The 24,277-nt window shown below is 40.6% G+C and overlaps 2 protein-coding genes across 5 annotated transcripts in view; one reads left to right on the forward strand and one right to left on the reverse strand.

Annotated features, from left to right (window-relative positions):
• Positions 1–1,353: 1,353 nt before the first annotated feature.
• Positions 1,354–23,780, forward strand: LOC149305784 (DNA replication complex GINS protein PSF2). Of its 2 annotated transcripts, XM_089540536.1 has the most exons (8): positions 1,354–1,440; positions 1,691–1,821; positions 2,954–3,068; positions 3,551–3,650; positions 4,647–4,773; positions 5,777–5,986; positions 21,997–22,088; positions 23,547–23,780. In XM_089540536.1, the coding sequence occupies exons 2-6, from the start codon at positions 1,705–1,707 to the stop codon at positions 5,900–5,902; spliced, it is 585 nt and encodes a 194-aa protein (XP_089396662.1). In that variant the 5' UTR covers positions 1,354–1,440; positions 1,691–1,704; the 3' UTR covers positions 5,903–5,986; positions 21,997–22,088; positions 23,547–23,780. The 2 variants fall into 2 exon arrangements, with proteins under 2 accessions (XP_089396662.1, XP_089396663.1); XM_089540537.1 differs by lacking the exons at positions 21,997–22,088; positions 23,547–23,780 and adding an exon at positions 11,883–11,968.
• The window catches only part of LOC149305785 (genetic suppressor element 1-like), a 359,677-nt gene continuing 347,773 nt past the window's right edge, over positions 12,374–24,277 (reverse strand). For all 3 annotated transcript variants that reach the window (XM_089540535.1, XM_089540534.1, XM_089540533.1), the window contains exons 10-17: positions 21,960–22,552; positions 19,481–19,593; positions 18,858–19,128; positions 18,009–18,116; positions 16,349–16,723; positions 14,659–14,937; positions 12,728–12,831; positions 12,374–12,527 (exon numbers count right to left, since the gene is read on the reverse strand). In XM_089540535.1, coding sequence (XP_089396661.1) covers positions 12,393–12,527; positions 12,728–12,831; positions 14,659–14,937; positions 16,349–16,723; positions 18,009–18,116; positions 18,858–19,128; positions 19,481–19,593; positions 21,960–22,552 — 1,978 coding nt within the window. In that variant the 3' untranslated portion in view covers positions 12,374–12,392. The remainder of the gene's footprint in view (positions 12,528–12,727; positions 12,832–14,658; positions 14,938–16,348; positions 16,724–18,008; positions 18,117–18,857; positions 19,129–19,480; positions 19,594–21,959; positions 22,553–24,277) is intronic.

Raw genomic sequence — 24,277 nt, forward strand, 5'->3', positions numbered from 1 at the left:
TCTCCCTTCTTCTTCCCATTTTTTCGACATAAAACCTCTGGACATTAATCTGTCTTTGATGCATGCTTAAAAGGTTTTGCATGCTGGTATAGTCTCCCTAATTTAAAACTATATATATTCATTCATTCCATGGCTTTGGAAAATAATTTCAAATAATAATAATAATAATAATAATAATAATAAAAATCAAGCCTTGCAATTGCAATTACAAGTCTGAGATGATGAAGGCTATAATAGTTATAACTAAGAAGATAGATAGATAGATAGATAGATAGATAGATAGATAGATAGATAGATGGTGGAAGGCAAGCCATTTATTTCTTTATCTGGAAGCTATCTTTGTTGTTGTTATCATTTCTTAGCTATAACTATGATAGCCTTTGTCATCTCAGACTCAGACTTGTAATTGCAATTGCAAGCTTTGCTTTTTGAATATTATTATTATTTAAAATTATTTCCCAAAGCCATGGATTGTTGGATCTGTATGAAAATAATTTTAAACATTAATATTAAAATTTTAATTGATATTAAAATAATATTACAAATTAATATTAAAATAAAAAATTAAACGTTATCTTGTAACTTCTATTATCTGATCATTTCTTAACAACAACTTCGTTATCTCAGAACCGTAATCGCAATCGCAAGGTTTGCATTTTGAATTATTATTATTATTATTATTATTATTATATTTTATTTTGTTATTTTATTATTTTAAATTATGTTCCAAAGCCATGGATTCTTGGATCTCTGGGGATAATTTTTTAAATTAATATTAAAATCAGTATTAAAATTAATATTACAAATTAATATTAAAATAAAAAATAAAAATATATTTTTAAAAAGTAATCTTTCTGAGGGAAAGGAACGTGTAGTTTGACACCTTTGGCTCCATCCAACCGAGAACCCTGGGATTTGTAGTTCTGTGAAGCCCTAGCTCTCTTTGGCAGGAAAGGCTGAAGGCCTTGGTGAAACTACAAGTCCCAGGATGGCCTAGGACTACACTCCAGCGCTTAAAGTGACTGATGTGAGGCGACAGCCAATCACACGGAAGCGTCCGAGGAAGAAGTTAATCAAAATGCAGAACCTGGGATTCGTCACACAACGTTTAAGCATTCATCTATTAAGGGTAGGCGGGGCTAACTAAGTCCCTGAACTAGGCAAGACCCAGCGGTAGTGGGCGGGCTTTACTGGACTGTCTCTTCCCGCTCAGCCAATAGGAATCGGCGCTGCTTCAAGCCGGGAGGGGAAAAGCCGAGTGGGCGTGGTTTGATATCTCATCCCAGCCAGTAGTCGACGCCGCTACCTCAGAGTGCGGAAGGGGAGGGGGAGGAACCCAAGCCTTTCATAGGAGGAAGAGTGGCAATAACTTTCTCTTCTCAACCAATAGGAGTGAATGCGCGCGCTCGAGGAAAACCAGAGCCTTTCATTGGACGATGGGTAAGTAAGCGGTGATTGCTCGCTGTTCTAACCAATGAAAGGTCGAGTTGTCTCAAAGGGCTGAGGAAGTGGGCGGGGATTGCTTCCCGTTTCCATCCAATAGAACGTCGAGTTGTCACAGGCGGATGAAATGGTGGGTGGGGGCTGTTGGCCCTCCTAACCAATGGAAGATCCAGTGGGCGGGGATTGATTGCTCTCCCAACCAATGGGAGCCCGAGTTACCTGAGGCGGTCTCTCTTGATTTTCACAGCCGGCGGCCATTGAATGCTGAACGCTGAACTCTTTGTGGGAATGGAGGCCGCCGAAGTGGAGTTCTTGGCCGAGCAAGAAATGGTCACCATCATCCCCAACTTCAGCCTCGACCGGATTTACCTCATTGGGGTGAGCGCTGAGGGCGGCCGAAAGCGGGGAAGAAGGGACCCTGAGGGACAGGCATCGATAAACACAAGGGACTTCGGTTCTATGCGGAGGAATGGCAGCCTCTCGTCGCAACTGGAGGCCTACGACAGTTCCCATCATCCCCAGCCTACATAAGGCTATAAGGCTTGCATGGAGATTTTAGGGCTGGGATCTTATTTAATATGTGTAGATATATATATATATATACACACACACACACACACACACTATAATTAATTAATTGCACATTAACATATAATTATTTAAATATACATTAATTATATATTAACTAATCATAATATAATATATAAATATAATATGTAAATTTAATTATATATATAGTATGTATAATAAATAAATAGAATTAATTATATATTAATATATATAGTTATTTAAACACATATTATATATTAATTATAATATATATAATATACATTTTATTTATTTAATTTCATAAATATGTATTTATATGTATATAACATAAATAATTAAATATTAATATATAATTAATGGATTGTATGTATTTATATACATACATATGTATATAAATATATAAAAATAATTAATTATATAGTAAGATATTAGTATAAAATTATTTAAATACATATTAATTAGACATTATATTATAACATATAAATTATATATATATATATATATATATATATATATATATATATATATAAATTTAATTTCATATTTATGTATATTAATAATGAAACTATGCACCCGGATTGCAGTTTTCCTCTTCTCCTTCCGCTTCCCGCCTTACCAAGCGTTATCATCTTTTCTAATGAGCCTTTTCTCATTATATGTTCAAAGAACAGTAATAATAATAATGTTTATTTCTTACTTTTCAGCTTTGTAGGATTCTGGCTTGATTTGCTCTAGGACTCATTTATTCCTTCACTTTAGCATTCCATGGTATTCATGGAACTCTTCTCCGGCGCCACATTTCTAAATGAGTGTCTTCCTGTCAGTTTTCTTCACTGTCTTGGTTTTACACAAAGACTGGAAACATTATGGCAATAGATCTGTTTAAATGAATGGAATAATATAAAAGACCCAAGATCCTGGGTGAACCTTAATGTTTTTCCACTGTGGTTCTCTTTTCTAGGGGGACCTGGGTCCCTTCAATCCTGGGCTGCCTGTGCAAGTGCCGCTCTGGCTGGCTATTAACCTGAAGCAGAGACAAAAGTGTCGACTGATACCTCCGGAGTGGATGGATGTGGGTAAGGAAGAGCTCCTTTTAGTTACTGAGTTACTAGTTGTGGAGTTGTCTCTATTGGTAGGAGCTAGGCCTTGCCACTAGAGTCAGTTGCTCATCAGTTGCTAAAATGTGTCACAGTTGCTTTTTTAATTCTTTGCATATCCACATAGATATTGCTGCATTTCAGTAATAGTTTTGCTTTAATAGAACTTGACATTTTAAAAGTCATCTCATGTCAAGCAGGACTCTACCAGACAGCTTTGCTTATGTTGTTCTGCCAGGGTTTTTGAGTGTTGGCGAAAGGTGGCACCTTAGTAGAAAAGCTGGTTTACTTTTTCCCAGGGCTATAGTTTGCTAGACTAACACAGACATAGGTTAATCGCTTTGCTTGTTGCCAAAGTCATCCCATTGGATCTTGACAGTTGTTGTTTTACTTAAAAGATTCCACCTTCAGCAGCATCTTGCTCTTTGTAAGCCATCCTTCTCTTTGTCTGTCATTTCTAGAAAAGCTGGAGCAAATCCGAGAGCAGGAGCGCAATGAAGACACTTTCACCCCGATGCCTAGCCCTTACTACATGGAATTAACTAAATTGCTGTTGAACTAGTGAGTAGGTTTCCCACTGTAACACACTCTCACTTTGTTCTTAGTGGAAAGACGTCTAATGGACAAATTCTTATACTGTTTATGTACAAAAGCATCCAGGTCATGTCAGATTTGAATTTGGGAAACAGGAGAGAGTATTACAGTGTGCAAGGTGCGAAAGTGCAGTAGTACTCAGATTTTGGTCCTCCGTATATTTGGGACTACAGCTCTTGGAAGGCATGGCCAGCTTGGCTGGTGGCCACCAATTCTGAAAGCTGAGGTCCAAAACACTTGGCGGACCAAAGTCTGAGCACCACTAGTCTTGCTTGATGTGTTCATCTCTTTTAGCATGCATCAATAGTGCTTGTCTTGGTAGCATTTGTCTTTTTTCTCCTTTGGGACTTTTAGTACACTTGTCTCTCCACATTTGCTGGGTTGAGGGGCACAGGACCCCCATGAATGGGGAAAAACCACAAATATCAAAAACACTGTGTTTTTACCTGAGAGAACACCTCTCTAGGAATCTCTAGGTCCTCCAGTGCAACTCTATGGCCAACATCTGCCAGCCACTGACTATAAAATTGTGCAGGAGGAGCTATAAATGCTCAATGGAGTGTTCTCTCCAGGCGTCTTTAGGTCCTTCAGTGTGACTTTTGGTCAGAGTTGACCATAGAGTTGCACTGGAGGACCTAGATATTCCTAGAGAGTACATATTAATAATATCTGTGAATAATCAGATCCGCAAAAGTCAAAGCTGCAAGCGTGTAGGGACAAGTGTACTTTCAGTAATACAAAGTTAGATTGTTGGAACATTAAATAGTGGCCTATAATAAAGCATGAAGTGTGATTCATGTTCAGTGGAGGACATTCATTTGTCTTTGAAAGAATGAAAAAACAATGTTATTTATTGTGCAGAAGCTGAGCAATATTGCTGAGGTCCAAGCTTTGTTATACTGATCATTTATAGTGTTTGCGTCTTTCGCAGCATAGGCTGATACATTTTCCCCTTTTCATTAGTGCTGCAGACAATATTCCAAAGGCAGACGAGATCCGAACATTGGTTAAGGATACATGGGACACGCGACTAGCAAAACTCCGGTTGTCTGCAGATAGCTTTGTCAGACAGCAAGAAGCGCATGCCAAGGTAAAAGAAATTCATTATAATCTGATGAGTTATTGAACAGTGTATTTGTTAAGCCAAGGGTTTACAAATTCAGATGTTGTCATGATCTGATAGTAAAAGTGATAGTGACTTTTGTTAGGCTGTAGACTCCTGTTAGCTAAGAAAGGGAGCAGCAGGTTTCAGATTTTTACTACAGGTATATGATTTCTTTCCTTCTTGCTCAACTTTGTATTGAGAGCAAGGCTAAGTCTGAAGTTGTTTCCCTAGTTATGATTGATAGTATACTATGTTCTTCTGAAGTGATGTGCATTTACTTTGCTATGGAAGTGTTATCAGTGAGCTCTTACCAAATGCACCCCCTGCTTGTGTGCCTGATAAAACCAGTCGCTCTTTGAAATATTGTTACACTTGTGTAACTACAGTATGTACTCTTAAGCTGTAGTATGTCAAGCAACTTTTGTATTGGCTTTTCTGAATTGGCGCAGGCTTGGCATGGCTTCCAACTGCTTTTGGTGCATGCGTCATCTGCATGCCTTGCCCCAAATGCAGCCTGACGCCAGCACTTTTGCTTCTCTGCTTTGGGCCTCAGACTTACAGAACTTAGTGCCATTCACAAACATTGGATTGCCACTCTCCTCAGTGTCAGCTATCAGGGCCAGTGAGGAGAGATCTCTGGAGCTATAGCCCAAAACAACTGAAAGACGTCTGATTGGGGAAGGCTGGAGTGAAGTTTGCTTCTGTGGGTGATGTTGAGTTACAGGTGGAAGTCGGTAAGAGCCATCTTGACCTCCATCCTACCTTCCAAATTCTACATGAAATACATCTAGTGAATCACAGTGGTAGTTTTTTTTTTTCTGTATCCTTGTTTGGAATATTCTGGAAGAGAAGTATAAACCTATATAGGCTGATTTTCTGGACTTCAATTCCAGTTAGTCCCAAGGAATGCTGAAGCTGTGGTTACTCTCAATATGATCACAGTTGTCGTCGTCCTTTTGTAACACGTATCCCCCTTGTCTCTTACAAGCTGGATAATCTGACGTTGATGGAGATCAACACCACTGGTGCTTTCCTCACCCAAGCTTTAGATCACATGTACAAGCTCCGCACAAATCTTCAGCCTGGAGGGAGCACACAATCCCAGGACTTTTGACAGCACAAATCTGTACACTGACTTTGCTCAACAGTCTTTCCTGAATCTTAAAATCAGTCACATCTATAGTATTACTCGCCTTTGGTAAGTTTCATTGAAAGCAAAAAGTATTTTGTGGTGAATTTTGATACAGTGTTTGGTAGTATTTACTTGTGGGCAAGTTGTGCAGCATCTGCCAGGGTTACAAGGGATCGGTTTGTTCTGAGAGCCATGGCCTCTTGCTTCGACAACTGTCCTTAGTAAATACATGTTTTGATCCAGCAGCATCCAGGTGGCTGTGTTGCTGTGGCTGTCATTCCAAAATGAATTGGTTAGAGTTCTTCGCCATCCTCTTTGCTGGATTGTTTTATTCCTTGTCTTAAACTAGGAGGAGGTGGAACCAATTAGTCCTCTCTCCGAGGGATCCAACTCCTCAGTGGGCCCTATTTTCTTGTGCCTCCAGGAGAAATGACTGAGGCCTGTTACAGACTGCCAAAATAAAGCTGCTTTGGGTCTCTTTGGAGGTATGCTGTTTAAATGATGCATGTGTCCTAAGAATCCGGAAGCTGCACCAAAGCTGCACTCCAGTGCTTAGGAATGGAGTGTGGCTTTGGCGCGACCTCCGGACTCTTAGGACCCATGCATCATTTAAAGAGCATACCTCCAAAGAGACCCGAAGCAGCTTTATTTTGGCAGTCTGTAACAGGCCTGAGTCTCTTTTAAACACCTGGCTGCACAGCACTCCTGTGGGCCTGCCTCAGAGTGATATGTAACTGCTAACCCATCTTTCCAGAGTGGCATAGTGCTGCTACTTGTTGCAGTCAATTCGTCAGCTATTATATGTAAAGGCATTCTTCCTAGCAATACGGGATCTTTTTCCTTGACAGCAACTACGCAAGTGTAGTGCTTTTGTGTATGTGTGTCTGCTAAGAGGGAGAATGAGACACTCGGTGAGGAAATAGATCCACAGAAATGAGGCACATCACTTGATTTGGTTTGTCCTGTCTATCTTAACCCTGTATTCAAGATTGTCCTCTTTTCTTTCCTCTAGTCTTCTGTTTGTTTCAGCTGGATCTCATTTTAATTACATAGTTACTCATTGGCTGGTAGTGGCCAGGGCATCAGTCATGCTGTGACTGTTCTTAGCTGTCAGATTATAAACTATAGGAGATACTAATAAGAGAAGGGTCCAGGCTAAATGCCACTACACTGGTAAGTGCCAATGAGACATTTTCTTAACTAGACAGCAGTTAAAAGGTGCCTTTGCTTATCTCTCAACACTGTGACCTCTGCTGGCTGGCCATGGGAAATTTCTCATGAAAAAGGAACACCTAAAGAAATGTAGCATTCGTAAGTATTGTGGTTTTGATACCTTTTAGAGAAATGTTTGGCAAAAACTGAATGAAACACTTGATACCTAGAATGAAACAATTGATGTTTAGAATGGAATGATGTTTGGAATACAAAAAAGTTGTAATACAGCTTGCCTTTGTTCCTTATTGACCCTTTTAACTCTCTTGGTTAGTGCCTTCCCCCTCTGTAGGTGTGAAAACCAACAATTTAACCCCTTGAGAAGTATATTTCTTTTGCTATTGCACTGTGAATTTATTAGAGATGGAGCTAGATCTTGCTTGTATTGAAAAAGACATGTAGTCCCAACTACGCTGCCATTGAAATCTTTTAATCTCTTTTTAAAATCACAATAATCATCTTTACCTTATATGAGGAATCAGTTGCATGTGTATTTCGGGCCACAGTTATGCTTATTCATGCACACACACATGGTTTCTAATAGACTTGTCACATCATAGCTGATTTCTCTGTTTTTACTTCTCCTATACTACCTAAAAGTGACTAATAATTATATTATTATTTTGACTCAGTGCTAGCACCTTGGAATAAATGTCCCAGAGTAGCTGCAGCTGCTAGGCTTCACAGCTTTCTAGCTTGTCTGTTCATCTTCTTGGGGAGATAATAATAACCTACCTTAATAATGCTGTTGCAAAATTTGCTGTAGACACCTTCATATATTGAAACTGTCTAAATCCCTGATGAAGCTGTTTGTAGTGCAAAATTTAATCTGTGTCTTCTACCTAAGAGTCTATTCAGGTACAATTAGTGCTTCAGTTTTTAAACTTATACACAAGTGTCGTAGCTTCTGTTCACCGCTGGGGCTGGGAAAACAATCCTTTGTCATGATTTAGGAACATTTTATTTTTTGGATGTTGTCAGAAATTACAACAATATATTCATAAATACCTAATTACTACATTCAACAAATAATATATTACATTACATTTAATTCAAACAAGTACACTTAAAACAGGTTTGTCTCACAGCATCTAAACTGCCCCAGCAGGCCCTTAGTCCTCCTGCTCTCCCCTCATGCTCTGTGCTTAGTTGCTTGAGAAAGTCTGCGTATCCTAACAACCAGTCGGCATGGTCCTGGGGGGCAAGGGGCAGCAAACAGGGGTACTTTGAGAATGTAAGCAGTGGGTGAGGCAGTCTGGACATGGGTGGGTCAGAAGGAAGCGAAGGGTAGGAGAAAAGGAGAGAACATTTTGAAAGATGAGTTGCCCAAAGGTGGGAGACTGTTGCTTTTATACTGGCACCTTAACCTTTCCCTTTACGCTTTTGCATCACACAAGGGAGAGAGTTTTAAACAACATGGACTTGTTCTGAATAGGAAGTTACGGCTGATCTGGCAGCTTGTATACAACTGTCTGAAGCTGGATTGGAGTCCAACCAGGTTTGACTAAGCGCACATCCATTCTTTACTCTTGTACATACATACATTAGGGAATCAAGCCAGTTGGCGCTCATGTGTGTCCTTAAACAGCACATGTTGAGTTTGCACAAGCTGAAGCAATGCAATATCTTTCCAGAATCTAGCCCACATTCCACTTAGTTGAGAGAAAAACTAGTGCAATTACATTTAGAAGAATGAGTGCAATGGCCTCCCTCTTCCTTTGCCCTTCGCATTCCCCCCTCCCTCCCATTCCCTCATTGGTAAAAGTAGGAAGAAAAAGCTGTGATCCACGCTGACTTGAAAGACACTGCTATTGCAACTGTTGGAGAGACATGATGTGGAATTACCAGCAAAACTGCCCTCTGTCAGTCCTGACAACTTAAAAGTGAGGAAGTAGATGTCAAATTTTATTTGGTTAGAAATAAGTTAAAGGAGTTGTTTATGTTCATCTCATCTTTTTCTTCATATCACTTGTCAAAAATGCCTAAAGGCACTGTTGCCACCCCCTGAGAAAGCATTTGATACAACTCATTGCCTTCCCACTTGAGTTAGTGTCTGCAAATGTTACTACATTATCTTCTGTTCGGGGCTGAATCTGAATTGCAGAAAGCACTGAGGCTACTTGTATCTTGAATTTTGCTGTGGTCCCATTTCTGAATATTTTTCAGCCACCGTTATAGTCTAGGGATAAAGTAATTGGGTTCCCCCCCCCCTTCCAACCAAATAATACAGTGAAAGGGCAGTAATGTTTTCCCCCTCTATGGAAGGCAAATGAATGATGATGCCCAGTCATTTTGGAGGGGAAGGAGTGTAATATGAATTACTTTCCCTGTTTCCTGCTCTTTTCTCTTATGCTCCATTAGAGCCGATTGTCTCAATACATCAAGGAAGGATGTTCAGAATACTATTAGAGAAACTGGCAGGTTTAGTTCTGTGATGGATCACTTGTTAAAGTGGGAGAAAAAAATCAGGGTCTCTTCTTGCTAGCTATGAGAAAGACGTTCTAACAGAGGCCCATGCATTTGCTGTTCTGTGTTCCTTGTTATAATAGATATGCTTACTTCTGGAGAGTGGGCAGGGCTTTGGTATTCTTATGAGTTGCATAGAATTATGGCAGGTATAGCTTTGTCACATGGAGCAATGAAGCTGCACCGGCTGAATCTACTTCTAAGCAGCTATTAAGGGTATGGAGCTGTAGTCTTTCTTTACAGCAGGGCACCACTGTCTTGCAAGAACACATGAATAGACATGCCCTTCATTGCCAGTGTTCAAGAAAAGAACAGTCTTTCAATGGCAACAGCAAACATCACCTGCTAAAAAATCAAAAAGTAAACAACAAAGATTTAAAAAATCCAGTGAACCTTGACTGTAAAAAGGGTTCTAATCTTAGAAATGTAAATGTTCTCCTGTCCAAAATATTGTGCTTTGCTTTAAAAATTATTTGGTGAGGTGAAATGGAATACTTAAGGCAAAGGGGAAATAATTTTAAACTTAAGAGAGATGATTCTCACTTTATGAATTAGTGTCCCTTTATCAAACATGAAAGGTGTATGCATATAGAATTTGTGCTTGTCCCTTAAAGAACAACTCATTCTATGGTTACTTGAAAGGGACAGGGAATAAATTTACACACGCCCCATTTTTAAGCAGTGCTGCAATACAAGGCTTTAAAAACCAGGGCTTTAGCTTTCTTTCAGCATGAAGTTGCAAACCATAGCTTTCTTTCAGCATGAAGTTGCAAACCAAGTATCATGCCTATCTTACCTGCCTAATGAAAAGTGTTTTAGTATTGTAATTTTAATAGATAATAGTGGCATTAATAAATAATAGTGTATGGATTATTGGAACGAACAGCAAAATTGCTTGTTAGGAAGTTGTTTTGAAGAAATCTGTATGAACAAATTCCCTTAAAATCCAACTAGGTAAGTACTTAAATGAGGACAGAAAAGTGTTAACTTGCCTGGAATGCAAAGATGACAAGAGGCACCTATTCAAAAGTTATGTAAGGTCTTTGTTCTTGATGTTGAACACCCACAGAAAACAATCCTGGATGGATACAATGCTAAAATCCTCCTCAGATGGGCTGAGGTGCATAGAACCTGTTTTCAGCATAGGTGATGTCTCACTGCAGGAGGGCACATATGAATAGTGTGATAGAGGCAGACAAACTGCATGCTGTGCAGTTAGCACCAGTGCTGATCAGATTGGAAAGAATTATGTATTATATACACATGGTTGTCTTCACACATGTGCCCTTGCAGAGTGGGACTGCACCACGCCAGAAAAAGCTTCCATGCTGGTGGGCAGACATGAGAGAAGCAGGTCAGAGACCGCTAGCTTCAAGCATACATGAGATTTCCCCCCACCTTTGCACAAGCCTTTTGCCATTTTTGAACTGCTCTTTTCATTTAGAAAGGATGCTACTAGTGCTGTGATTTTTTAAATGGTGGTGGCAGAATTCAGAAATAGCACGTATTGTCCACTATAGATCAGTCTTGTTCCTAAAACTTTACATTGAGAGCTTGGTTCTCTTAATAGCAGCTGACCATATGACATCCAGTATTCCAAGTTGCAAAAGTAGGGAATGAGGCAGGGGAGGGGGGGAGAAAAGAAAGAAAGACAGGGGAGAGAAACCTGTGTTTTTGTTTTGTTGTTTGCACAAGAGGATTTACTGTAACTGGTGCTACACATTGCAAAATGCCTAGAAGTGATAGATCGCAGGTGCCCCAGTGGAAAGCTTTTTCTTTAAAATCCTTTTTTTTAAAAACACTTCAATAATTTCTTTTTTCATGTCCTGACCAGCAGCAGTACAAACACTAAAAGCAAGCTATCTTTTTTGCCAAAAAAAGAAAAAGAAAAGCAGAAACATATTGAAAATGGCAAGCTTTTTTATAACAATAATTAAAGTAATAAAAACATACAAAACATTTTAAATATATACACAGTACAAGGCTGAAGCACCTTTTTTTTCCAACTCTTTTTAATTGCAAAATCTTTGTATGAAAACTCTACCCACTGGGGTACATAATCGGTGTGTATTGTAGGTATATAGCGCTGTTCTGTACATCCTCCCCTCCCCAGTAAGAAAAAGGTACCTTCAGTTTGTTTATTCACTTTTATTTTGTGTGTGTGTGAAGTGCATTTCCAGCAAAAAAGCTGATTAATGCCTGGGAAGTCAAGTTTGGAAGCTGCATTTTCTTCTGCTAGGGCTATTAATCTGCAAATAATTATTTCTGTATCCAAAATATCCAGTTCATTCTAACCAAAACAAAAGATGATGTGTACCTGGAGTCCTCTCGGATTGTGAAACAGTGTATTGCAGGACAAAGGAAACTGATAGATCCCGAAGGACGGCAGTTGAACTAATATGGCAACGAAAAGGAAGGTTGGTGCGGAGATGATTCCAGCCCCTTCAATGGGAGGCGGATGTTAGTGTCATTGGTGGAACCTCTGGATTAAAATACAATTTTAAAAAAGGCAGAAGGAGAGGAAGTAGAAGGAAAACAACCTTTCAAATTTTTAACCAAAACTAGAGGTCTTCTAAATGGGATATTCGCAGAGTTTTAAAAGATTCAGTTGCATCTTTTCAAAAGATGGGTTTTGGGTTTTCCTGGATCCCCACAATCCTTTGCTTCATGCATGGCACATTCTCTTTCTTTTATTTTTAAACTTCAAACCTCCCAGTGAAAAATATTAAATATTCCTGGTAATAAAATAGATTATTATTTCTATACTATATGTTCAGCCTAGTGCAAGGGAGTGTCACCTGGGATACCCCTTGAAATAACTTCTAGACCACTGCATTGCAGGTAACGCAAGGCACTTTCTCAAGTGATCTAGTTCGGCCTGAAGTCGTTCCCTTTCAGCGACAACTTTCTGCTTCTGGTTCCTTAGTTCCTGCAAAAGAAGAGAAATGTTGAGACATTAATTTATGTTTAATATAAATGCAAAAAGAAAAAAGTCTCAGTATTTCAGAACCTAAGCTGGTCACAGGACAGTAAATGAGATATAGCAAGTTACCTACCTTCGACAATTAGCCAAAAGTCCTTACTTTTCTTTGGCAACCCCTGTGGATATTGCCTCCATGCCATACTCACCGTCATGGTGTGAGACAGCCGTTCTGCAGTCAGACTGAGATTGTAGTGCTGGGTCTCCAAGCGTCGGCACTGGGTTTGCAGCACCTGCTGTTCCAGGTTTTGCTCTGCAATCAAATTTGGATTATTAAGTCAGTCATCCAACCCAGTGCCTCTAGACCAGGCCAGTTTTCTAGAAGACTATTCAGCTGCTAACAAATTGGTGTTTCCATTCTGAATAGCACTGGTTATCCTGAGTAATACATTTGCACTTCAGGTATTCACAAATGGCCTGCTAGGCTTTTATAAAAAGCTAAATCGGTGTTGTTTTTTCCGCCCCCATTTGCGCCGCTTCAAGCTGGAAATGGGGAAATCCGGCGATGGAACACAAGCTGATGGGGGAGAGAGCCAAGGCTGGGGACAGTGAGCAGGCACTGGGGGAGGCAAGCAGGGAAGGAAGGAAGGAAGGAAGGAAATCACCGGGCGACGGAGGGGAGGACAATTAAGAAAAATAGAATTTTCAGTTGATTGCTTTTGCAACTACTTGCCCTGCAAGTGATTACAAAATCAAACCATCACATATTCTATCGATCAATCACATTTTCTATCAATCAGTCAATTACATATTGTACCAATCACATTCAATCACATATTCTATTGGTCAATCATATATTCTGTCAACCAATCACATATTCTATCATCAGTCATATTCATATGAATCATATATTCTATCAATCTGAATCGATTTCCAGTGGGAACTAGGGGCATATACCCCGAATCAGGATTCAGAGTTTATCATAGTGGGAACAACTCCTAGAATAGATTATCTTATTTGACAAAATCTAGGCCTGTGACTCTTAACTGCCTCACCTTTCTTCTCCTGTATGATTTTTTAAAATCTTTTATATCTTTACTATATTCAATTATTTGTATTGCTTATTTCATTTTATTTTGCCATTGTTTGTGTGTGGATTTTTTCTCTCTCATTGTATTTTAATACTGTTTGTTATTGAACAGTTCTAAATGTTTTATTTTGTAAATGTTTGTAAAGCACCATGTACATAGATGGCACTATATAAATAAACAATTATAGTAATACTTTTAAGCATCTTTTCCTGATGAAGAACCCAGTGAAGCTTTGAAAGCTTGCATATGATGTATTGTGGATTTTGTTGTATTTTGCTGGATGACTAACATCGCTACTCCTTAATATGTTTCCAAGCAGTGAAAGGATCATTAGCAGAAGTTTTTATGGCTTATGGAGAAATTATCAGAAAATATGAAATATAACTCAAAACAACAAAATCAAAGACCTTTCAGGAAAAATGGTCTCTCCTTATAGATTATGGCCTGTTACAGACTGCCAAAATAAAGCTGCTTTGGGTCTCTTTGGAGGCATGCTATTTAAATGATGCATGGGTCCTAAGAGTCCGGGGTTCACGCCAAAGCCACACTCCATTCCTAAGCACTGGAGTGCAGCTTTGGTGCAGCTTCTGGATTCTTAGGGTGCATGCATCATTTAAACAGCATACCTCCAAAGAGACCCCAAGCAGCTTTATTTTGGCAGTCTGTAACAGGCCTATATTAATACAAATTTTATATCCGTTTCTCCTTCATCTGGCCGCTGTTCTCTATGGTCAGATTGATTTTAAATAATTTGAATTATGTAAAACCTTAATAAGGAATACCTTATTAATTTCAATAAGGAAGGATTTTCAATGATTTGAAATTCTTTATACCATTGTCTTATTGATTGCAAGATTTTGTATGATATATTTTGAATAAATTTTATTTTTAAAAAAAGTATAACTAACATATAATTACTGTTCAAAAACTGGTGTCTTTCTATGGAAAACTAGCAGATTTCCCCCTCCAGAGGAGGGAAATGAGAATACCGGGAATTAGGTACTCCACAGCTGTTCTGCATCACTGAAAAACAGCAGAGATCTCCTTACCTTCTATATGTTCATGGTAAGCCTCAAAGATTGCTTCGATCCCATGCCATTTGGGTCTGGGGTGCTCTTCCTCTTCCTCCTCCTCTTCCTCCTCGTTGTCGTCTTCTGAATCGGACGCCTTGTCATTTTCTAGAGGGTTGAAGCCCTTATGCTGGGAATCTTTCTGGCCATTCTGTTGTGGCAGAGACACCCAGTTCGAGGTCTGCAGTTCCGGAATGTTATAATGGATGGAGGCATCAACTTTATGGTTCTGCTCTGCTGAGTGCACCATTGCGTTACCTAGAAGCCAAGCACGCAAGAGGTAAAACACATACAGTAGATCACATGTCCTTTCAGCCATTGTTTTGATCAGTGTATATGTTGGGACCAGCTGTGCCCTCACTTCAGAATACAAATGTGAATACACAAGCTTGGTAAGATGGCTGAGGTGTAACATTGTTTGCCACTTACACATCTTGGGTATGGCTTGTCCAAACATCCTATCTTTAAAAACATACTCATATATATACCTGCAGTAGCAGTTAAATTGTTTAGGACAAAACTCCCAAGATAACTAATACTGTATTCAGCTATTCCTGCAACATGCACCAACCAACCGCAATTCCAAGTCTTACTCAGAAGAAGCTACAGACAGGAGGACTCATGAAAAGAGCAAAGAATAAAGGTGGGAGAGAGCATTTGTATGAGGTGCATGTGGAATGGACAGATGAGATGGAAGAAAAACACTTAGCAAGATCACAAAACTTGGGGGCAATCCCAACAGCCAGCTAATTTCTAATCATGTATCTACAAAACATGCCGCCACCACTATTAAAATTGGCCTACCTAAAAGGATATCAACAGTTTTAGGTAATGTTTGCTCAACTATTTTCCCGCAGCCAGTCAGTAAATTTTTTCACGGCCCAAACCTTCCACAACAAAACTGGCTGCTCTTATAGGCTGCCTTACTTTTTAAATGATATTTCCTAAAAACAACAGCTACATGCCTATACTCGCAATTTTATTATTCTGCATCCTGTCTACAGAAATGAACAAGCATCACAAAATGTGTTTTGTTTCCAATACCCTTTGTGGAGTTATCACCACCTACTGAAAATGGTTTAAGATGCTCCAATAGGAGGAAATGATATTGCTGATAATATTAACCATCTGTAAAATGTTTTTGGGGCTGGCATCCTATCAGTTAATCCCAGTGAGAATAGACCCATTTAATCAATCATTGAATGATGAGTTAGCAGATGGGAAAATCCCATTGATTCAACAGGTCTATTCCAGTCAAAACTAAACAGGAATTAAGACCACTTTTTCTTTTTCAGTTAAGAAAGTGACTGGAACTTGAACCAGGCAGCTGGTCCTGTCTATAACAGACTTTTTAAATTGAACTTTTATTTCAAGAAACGTCTTTGCAGGGGTACTTTCTAGTAATGAATCTGGAATGTGAAGAAAATTTTCTGTTCTCAAATGAGCTAAGCCAATGTGTGGGACTTTGCTTGTTTAAAATGAAAGTTGGTTTGCTTGAATAGTAGAGCTAAGCAAGCAGAAGTTGGCCTGCCCAAATGTATCTTTCGACACAGAAATTAAGCCTATACAAGACTTTCATCACAATTTAAACTCCCTTGAGTTTTCCTCCTCAAGTATATATACATACACACATTCCTGCCTCAGTTTTTGCTGCTTGCATTTTCATTACCTTTGTGTTTCTGCAGTGCTTTCTGTGTGGACTGCAACACAGACTCGTGGAACTGATGTGCAAACTCCTCAGCTATGAAGGGTTCCCATGGCTTGTTCTTCCCATTCATACTGTGTGACAGTGGCACAGGGACGTCCTTCGGCAAAGAGCTTCGGACGTAGTTGAGGATGCTTAGGCTTTTCTTGGCTGTGTGGCCATCACTCAACTTGGGCTTCTCAACAGAGGCAGGAACAGGCTCCTTGGCTCTTGGAAACTCGTGCGGCCGCAACTGTTCCATTCTGCAGGGCTCAGCGGTCTTCGGGGCATCTGGCAGAGAAGGAGCAGCAATGCTGCTTGGTTTATCGGACTCTGCTGCGGTTGGTTGTACTTGGGGCTCTTTGAGAAAAAACAAATGGCAACATAACTCAGGACAACTAAGTAGTACTTCTGAATGGAAACTTGCTTTGTAGAGAGATGCATAGCTAAGCACAAATATCTGGGATTGATATATATATATATATATATATATATATATAGAGAGAGAGAGAGAGAGAGAGAGAGAGAGAGAGCTATCTAGTACTTTATGGAATTACTGGTGCAATAAGAAATGTGACTCCAACTGAAATGCATAGTTGAAAAAATTCCGCTGCTCCCTAAAATTCTAACATGCATATTTAAAAGACCTCTTAAAATGGCTTTGTCGAAATCTGCATTTATACATAGCCAACACGATACCCTTTTGCTGCTGTCTTCCAAGAAACAACTAAAACATCTACCTTGAAGTAGATGTAGGTTTATCCTTGAGCAGGAGGAAAATGGCTTGCTCAAGCAAAGAAAGTCTGCTTGTCTGTGCAAAGATAAATGACAATTTGAGATGGTATGCTAACAGATGCCCCCCCAAACGGCATGTGCACAATACTGCAAAACAGGTTGAGTCTCTGTTATCCGGAATTCCAAAATCCAAGATACTCCAAAATCCAAAACTGTCCACATGGGTGCCTGAGATAGTGACACCTTTGCTTTCTGATGGTTCAGACAGAGTACACAAACTTTGGTTCATGCACAAAAGTATTAAAATGTGATGTATAAAATTACCTTTAGGCCATGTGTATAAGGTGTGTACAAAACATAAATGAATGTAATGTTTAGATTTGGGTCCCATCTTCAAGATATCTCACTATGTATACACAAATATTCCAAAATCCAACCCCCTACCTGAAATCCCAAATACTTCTGGTCCCGAGTATTTCAAGTAAGGAAGACTTAACCTGTTATAGCTACTTACAATCAACATGGTCCTGCTATGCTGCAGTTCCCAGCACTGGCAGGTTAAGATGCAATTGAAGATAATTAAACACACAGGACATTTCCTTTTCACCATAAATTGCTAAAGGCAGCAGTCCGTAGCATGCTTGCTTGGAAAGAAATCTCTCTGAAGTCAGTAGGACTTTGTTCTGAGTAAATGCGCGAAGGCTTGCACTACAGATCTGCTACTAGTGTTCACCACTCTTGCTTGTCCTTTGCACGAGGAATCTGGCACTCAAACACACTCCCTCGACTGACTATGCCTGCTTTGTATTAGTAAGGAGTCACAGACTGAGGATAAACAAGTCTACCAGGGACATTTTGCAGCCTCAAGAAGCCTTAACCAAATGCAGCAATCCCATTTACAGGCACTTACCAGCTTGAACAATGCTAGGACTGTCCCGTGGGGAGCTTTTCATTGATACTGCCACGGAGGCACTTTTTTGTTTCATGGCATGGAACATCTCCACGAGCTTCTCTTTATCTACAAGATGGGAAGGAAGAGCACGAAGCAGACTTTACTCAACAGTCAAATGAGAAAAGGCAACTATTCACCGAGCTTGGGAAAGATGATCTCTCCGTTCCAAGGTGTGTTAGTTTTCACCTGCTCTGAACTCTTTGACCAGCAATTCTAATACCTTATACTAATTCAGTGCTTATAAAAAAGTTTATCAAAGTACATAAACTACCTTATCGTAGTAAGTAAAAAAATACAGTATTGTTGTCTTAACATTACAACTGCAAACAGAAAGGATCGCTTGATTGACTTGCTGATGGACTTCATGGTTTAAACAAAAACCTTGACAAATAATTTGCTGGCTCATAATTCATGCTCTTCATCACAGCACTACACCAATTCCAGCAGGAAAAATCTCTTTTCATGGCTACCTAAATTTCTAATTCACGGCCAGAATTCAGTTGAGGACTTTCTAAGTGGATCTATGCCTGTAGGAAACAGAATTGAACAGTTCTGCAACGTCTGCATTTAGCGAGGGGCTATTGGGCATTAGTGCATATGGGAGCCAGCAAAATAACTTGTTCTTTGGGATCAACCTACAATGAATGCTAATGGACACTGACACTTTTCAGGATACTTTTGCCAGTGCCCCATTACACATCTTTTCAGTTCACTGACAGGGTTTCTTAGCACCTCTGCTCAGTAGGCATAAAGTTACAGAACACAAACTATAATAGAGACTACCGCTGCCTTCAGACTAATGCATACCTTTCCTTTTCTCTGCAGTGATGTGAGTTAAGTTGAAGGCGGTGAGAAATCGCTTTTTCTCCTCAAAGTTGGGACTCTTGTTCATTTCATCAGGGCTATAACGTGTCGAGAGCACAAACCGTGGAGAAGGCGTCCGGCGTTTATTCTGGACCGTTGGAGGAGAAGGACTTCTCTCTCGCAACATCCTCCGCCTTTTCCTCCGTTTCTGGGTCAGCAGTTCCTCCTTCTGTTGCTGGGTGGTCAGTCCAAAAAGCTGCAAGAACTCCAGTTTCTGGAGAAAGATTATAATGAATGAAAGAAGGAAAGACTTTTCTTTTCCTGTAGTAATTCTACAACCAGATCTAATTTTCTTAAGAGACATATTTTTGTTGCATGGAGGGAGCCACAGGAATATTTCATCATTCACAAAGAAAACCATTATACTTTCTAGCATCTCTTTAAGAGAAATTCCTAGCTGTCCAGTTCATTCCACTATACAAACTTATCTGCTGGATAGGAAATGAGGTAGATGTTAATGGCTTGTCCTAGGGCAGGGGATATTTTTGGCCCCGAGGTTCACAAGAGGTACTTGCTGAAGACCATGCAGGTACACCTTTCTACATGAAATAAGAACAAGGACTTACTTCAGAGGAGGTGTCTAACTTCAGAGGTGGCTGCTCTGCAACACAACGCAGGTGGGCTCGTACTTCCTCTTCATCGCTCTCATCGTAGGAATCATCGAGATCATAATAGTAACCTGTGTCCATAAAGCAGAAAGACAAATATAAAGCCGCTAACAGAATGCTCTCCAAGCAGCTCTCTTTCTTTTAGCTTATTTTGATCTACCCTATGGCAGAACATAGATAAACCCTACTACAAGAACTGTTTGCTGCCTGCTGAGTTTTTCTCAAGAACAGCTGAATGAATTGCCATCGCTGTTCGACATTCATAGAAGCGCAAAGGCAAACCCAGACACCATGCCAGCAAGGGCAGTAGACCACATCCACTGGGGCTATTATATCAGGAAAGATAGCAGCCTGCTCTGGAGGTATGTATCTGGGGAGGAAAAACAGGCACAGAATCTGACTTAACTTGTGTGTACCCTGCCTGAGGAATACTCAGATCCAGCAAGGAAGAAATTATGCAAAGCAGGAATAAACTAAACCAGAAGACAATAATAGAAAGGGGATGCCCGGCAATAGCCAGCTACAACTCACATAACTGTGTTGTGGTCCCTTAGCTGTAAGGTTACTTTGCCTATAAAAGGAGACAGTGGCTGGAGTTATATTCTGAGCCTCCAGCAAGAGATCAGGCTGCCTCTTTTCTTGTGCATGTGGCAACCAAGCAGATGAATGAGGAGGGCTACTAACAGGCCTAGGTTCCTTAGTGTACTGAGTTGGCTGCCATGCCAAACTTTGAGATGCAGTCCTTTCACACTCCTCAACACAGGAGCATCACTATAACAACCTGATATATTCTCCAGTTGCACAGGATTGGTTCATGCTTTCAATAGCACATCAACCAGCTGTATAGCTAACTGGCTTAGCGGAGCAAAAAGGTTAATGGAGCAAGCACAAGAGAAAGAGGTATGTTCAGGACAAAACAAGCCTCGTTGGAACCCAACAAGTCATGGACAGCCACCAACAGAAGGCTGTGCATAACAACACACAACGAATGCTTTGCAGCCCATGTATCCAAACTGCCTCACCTTCACAACCAAATGCTTTGCTTGCCCCTTTTTTTGCTAATCCCACTTTGGTTGTACATTCCAGATTAATATTTAAAGCTACTTTATTAGTCTCGGTTCATCATTTATTAATTGGGCCTGTCTTGGAGGCAGGATTTACAGAGCAGCATGGACTGGGTATTCACAGCGATTTGCAAACTCAGTAGGGAGAGCGAGCGAGTGAGGCTGCCTGTTCTGTTGTAAGGGGCAATTAGTTTCCTGACAGCAATGTGACCCTCATCTATTAGGGCTTTGATAAAAACTCAAAGGCTACTTTCCACTAATTTCACATTTACGAGGCATTAGATAAGCAAGTCTTGTGTTTTAACACTGGGGAAACTAGGCAACTTCCTTCAGAAGGCTTTCATTGTAAATCAAGGGGTAACATTTAGTTCACAGTGACTGAAGATCACTCTTTGTGCACTTCAGCTACTTATCACACTACACTATCACGCATAAACACAGACACACTTGGATATACTATTGCATGAAAATCCCAGGATATTTCCATGACAGTTAAAGTGGAACGTAGTGCTATAACAAGGGTGTGTGATAAAATAACTCATTCTGCCTTGACAGAATCCTACCAGAATATGAGGGGGCATCCTGCAGCCTACTCAGCATTTGATCCTCCTCAGGACAATTTAGGAGGGTGCCTTTTCCAGTCATCAGACAATGGGATCCAAATGCCAGCAGGGGTCTAGCACCATAGTTGGTGCAAGATTCAGAGGGCCAGAAGTTGCTATTTTATAGGTGCCAGAAGCCTTTCAGGGGAACTGAAAGACCTGAGCTGGAGGAAGGGAAGAAGGTTGCCTGACACTTGTTTTAGGGATTTCTTTGGGTTCATTTAAAATGTGTCAAACTGCATAGCTTTATGAAGCAAATGTGCATGTATATGTGTAGACAACACATATACATCATGAACAATTCCTTTAAAACAAACATGCTGAATCCAGAGCTGAAAGTATGGATGGCATTTAGAGGCTAGTAAGTTCCAATCAAAGTACATACTGTCTATGAGCTGCCCCACTGAGCTCTCTCTCTCTCTCTCTCTCTCTCTCTCTCTCTCTCACACACACACACACACACACACACACACACACACACACACAGGCTTCTCACACAAAATCCACAGCAGAAAACAAACCACAGGAACCTTCTGCTGCAGTGATCTCACTTAAGACAAGCAAGAGCAGCCTAGACCTTGACATCTCCAAACACTTTCCATCACTTCCTCACTCACTTTCCCTCCCCTTTTTTTGGTATAGAGGAGACAGCATAAGATGACTAAAGGTCCCATTCTTTTAAAGCTCCATTTAGCCATTTCCTTTCTGAAAAATCATCTCCACAGTGGCAGAGATATTGTAGGCCCTTCAAGAAAGAACCTATGGACTGACCTTTCTCTTGGGCTTCCCTCCGTCTTTTCTCCTCCAGGTCCAGTTTGCTGACCAGTTTGCGGTGCTGTTGCAAGAATTCGTCGTAAACATACATGGGGTCATGGCCCCGGGGTAATGGATGCCTATAAGGTGAGCCAGGTTTACTGTTCAAGGTGTCAACTAACTGTCCAGTTTGTGAGAGGGACACCCTTTGCTGGTTCAAAATGGTCTGTGTGGACTTCTCCAGTTCTGCTAAGAAGGGCCCATGGGGAAAGGCTCCATGCTCCGAACCTCCAGGCTCTCTGGCTGGCTGATACTTGTCCAAGGCTTCTCTTTTCCTGGCCCCTTCCTCTACTTTCTCCGGACAATATACCCGTTCTACTTTCACAAGGGGGATGGCTTGCCGGCTGGGTTCGTACTGGCTGGCATGGCTTTGGAGAGGGTGGCTTTCTTGTACCCTTCGGGGTTCAGTGTTGTTGTCCATCAAGGAGACAGGGTTCCAGAGGGAAGTGGGGACAGGATGGTGCTGTGGCTTAGGGGAGATGAGAGGAGGCGGCCCTCCGAAATGCTGTGGCTGGTCTCGGCTACTTGGTTCAGGGCGGTTTGGTCCCAATCTGCAGGAAAGATGGAAGTATAATAGTTAACACAGAGCTCAAGAGCAGTCCTACAGTGCCCTCCCAGGGCATTCTCTAATCTTGCTATGTAAGAGAGGACTCTGTGGAAGTTCTCCATAAATCAATGATTAAGGGGTAGTGCTGATTACTACTATTTTCTAAGGTAAGTGTGTGTGTGTGTGTGTGTGATGAAGTGCCTTTGGTGTCATTATGCGGGGGAAAATCCTCAAAAATCAAGTCACTGCCCAATAGTAATCATTGTTTCATTTAGGGTTTTTATATATATATTTGTTGTGTGCCTTCAAGTCATTTCCGACTTATGGTGACCCTATCACAGGGGTTCAGAGGTTTAACATTGCCTTCCCCTGAGACTGAGAGCATATGACTTACCAAAGGTCACATAGTGGGTTTCCATGACCAAGCGGGGAATTGAACCCTAGTCTCCAGTGTCATATGCCAAGACATACCAATGATTCTCACATCTAAGTTTCTTTGTTGTGATACAGCCCACCTTTTACTCCAACTTAGCAAAGCTTGTGCTTGTTATGGTGTTCCTTCAAGTCATTTCTTACTAATGATGACCCTAAAGTGAACCTGTCATGGGGTTTCCTTGGTAAGCTTTGTGGAGGGGTGTGCCTTTGCCTTCCTATGACGCGGAGAGAATGTGATTTGCTCAAGGTCACCCAGACGGTTTCCATGTCTGAGGGAGGATTTGAACCCTGCTCTCTAAGTGTCCTAGTCCAACACTCAACCCATTACAAGCTGCTGGCCATGGAACTGGCTATTTTTTTCATGTCCACTGGAGGGAGCGCATCCAGGACACATACGCACATTTGCGCTTGTTGGGATCTGGAACTGAAGTGACATCTAGTGGTATTTAGAATTAATGCAGCAAGGTGATGGAAACCATACCTATCAAACCTTCTTTATGTCTACGTTCTATATTACTCTTCTATGTATTAATTAATATATAATTCTCATTAATCCTTGACAGGGTTTGGCCCTTCTATGTAAAAAACCCCAACAAATACTCAGTGCTTCAGGCTGTATTACAGAGGAAGGAAATGGCAAAACCTCTTTAGAATTTCATGCCTAAGAAAACCCGGGGAAATTCATGGAGTTGCCATAAGTCAACAGGTGAAGGTACACACACACACAAAATGCAGTGTGTTAATGTTGTTTTGGACAAGTGAAATGCTTCTATGACTATCTAAATTCTGGCAATATTATTTTGACCATATTTAATAAACTGATAATGAACGATCTCTCATAATCATTTCATTATGTAATGTTACGGTGTTGTGGTGAGCTGCCTAGAGAGTGGTTTTACCCCGGAAAGGCAACCAACTATGATCCAACCAATGATAGAAGCACTAACTGCGCCCTTCTATACCTATTCACTTTTGGTTAGTTACAAACACTCAGGACTTCTGGATAGGTTCAAAACGAACAAAACATTCAAAAAGTGCCTTACACTCTAGTGGCACAAAGGGAATGACACCATGAAATCCCTTTTAAATAACTAGTAAAGACTAAAACTGTTAGCAGGATAAATATTGCATGTGCTGAAGCTGTGCATTTAACAGTTTTCCACTCCAGAGCACTGGGGCTTTGTGCAATGGAGCATCAAGTGCAGATTACTCCCTTGATCTGTAATGTGGCTGCTCTGGAGCTGTGGCAGCCTCTGAAATAACTGTTTGCAGGGGACAGCATTTAAAAATATCA

Source organism: Sceloporus occidentalis, unplaced genomic scaffold (assembly GCF_023333645.1).
Source record: "Sceloporus occidentalis isolate IW3139 unplaced genomic scaffold, rSceOcc1.0.p SCAF_10, whole genome shotgun sequence".
In the NCBI taxonomy this organism is placed as follows: Eukaryota; Metazoa; Chordata; class Lepidosauria; order Squamata; family Phrynosomatidae; genus Sceloporus; species Sceloporus occidentalis.